This window comes from Buceros rhinoceros, unplaced genomic scaffold (genome assembly GCF_000710305.1).
Source record: "Buceros rhinoceros silvestris isolate BGI_N320 unplaced genomic scaffold, ASM71030v1 scaffold37367, whole genome shotgun sequence".
NCBI classification, from domain to species: domain Eukaryota; kingdom Metazoa; phylum Chordata; class Aves; order Bucerotiformes; family Bucerotidae; genus Buceros; species Buceros rhinoceros.
This window is the reverse complement of record NW_010424607.1, coordinates 24,209-24,668: the sequence shown is the minus strand read 5'-3', so window position 1 is coordinate 24,668 and position 460 is coordinate 24,209. Positions and strand designations below refer to the sequence as shown.

Here is a 460-nt window from a genome sequence, read left to right as displayed (position 1 = left end):
CTGTTCCCCTCCTCCCGCCGCCCCTGCGCTCGCGCGGCTTACCTGATAAATTAATTTCTGTTAACGAATCCCGCGTGGTGGTTCCAACCGCGGTCAGCAGGTTAATAGACTGATCCGTCACGTGGTTACAGTAACTGAGATTGAGTTTGGAGAGCAGAGGCATGTGCCTTATGATCAGCCGCAAAGAAGCATCTGTAATATCCAGGCCAGCCAAACGCAGCTCGACTATGTTCCGTAGCTTACTCCGGTTGTCGATCTGACCTGGAAAGCAGAGGCAGCAGGTCACTCCCACAGCCTGAGGCCACGCTGCAAACATCTGCGGGTCTATATGAAATGCACTGTGACACACAACACTGCTGCCCTACGTCCACTTCAGACGCTTTTGCCTGTCTGGAGCTTTGGAGGGAACATCAGCAGGGAACATTGTCTATTTTTGGAACAGGCACGTGGAAATCACCAA

At 52.6% G+C, this 460-nt stretch overlaps 1 protein-coding gene across 1 annotated transcript in view; it reads right to left on the bottom strand.

The window, feature by feature from the left end:
* Window positions 1–460, bottom strand: part of KDM2B (lysine (K)-specific demethylase 2B) — a 17,527-nt gene that overhangs the window by 1,347 nt on the left and 15,720 nt on the right. Inside the window, exon 9 of the mRNA XM_010140848.1 lies at window positions 43–261. Within this exon, the coding sequence (XP_010139150.1) occupies window positions 43–261 (219 nt within the window). The remainder of the gene's footprint in view (window positions 1–42; window positions 262–460) is intronic.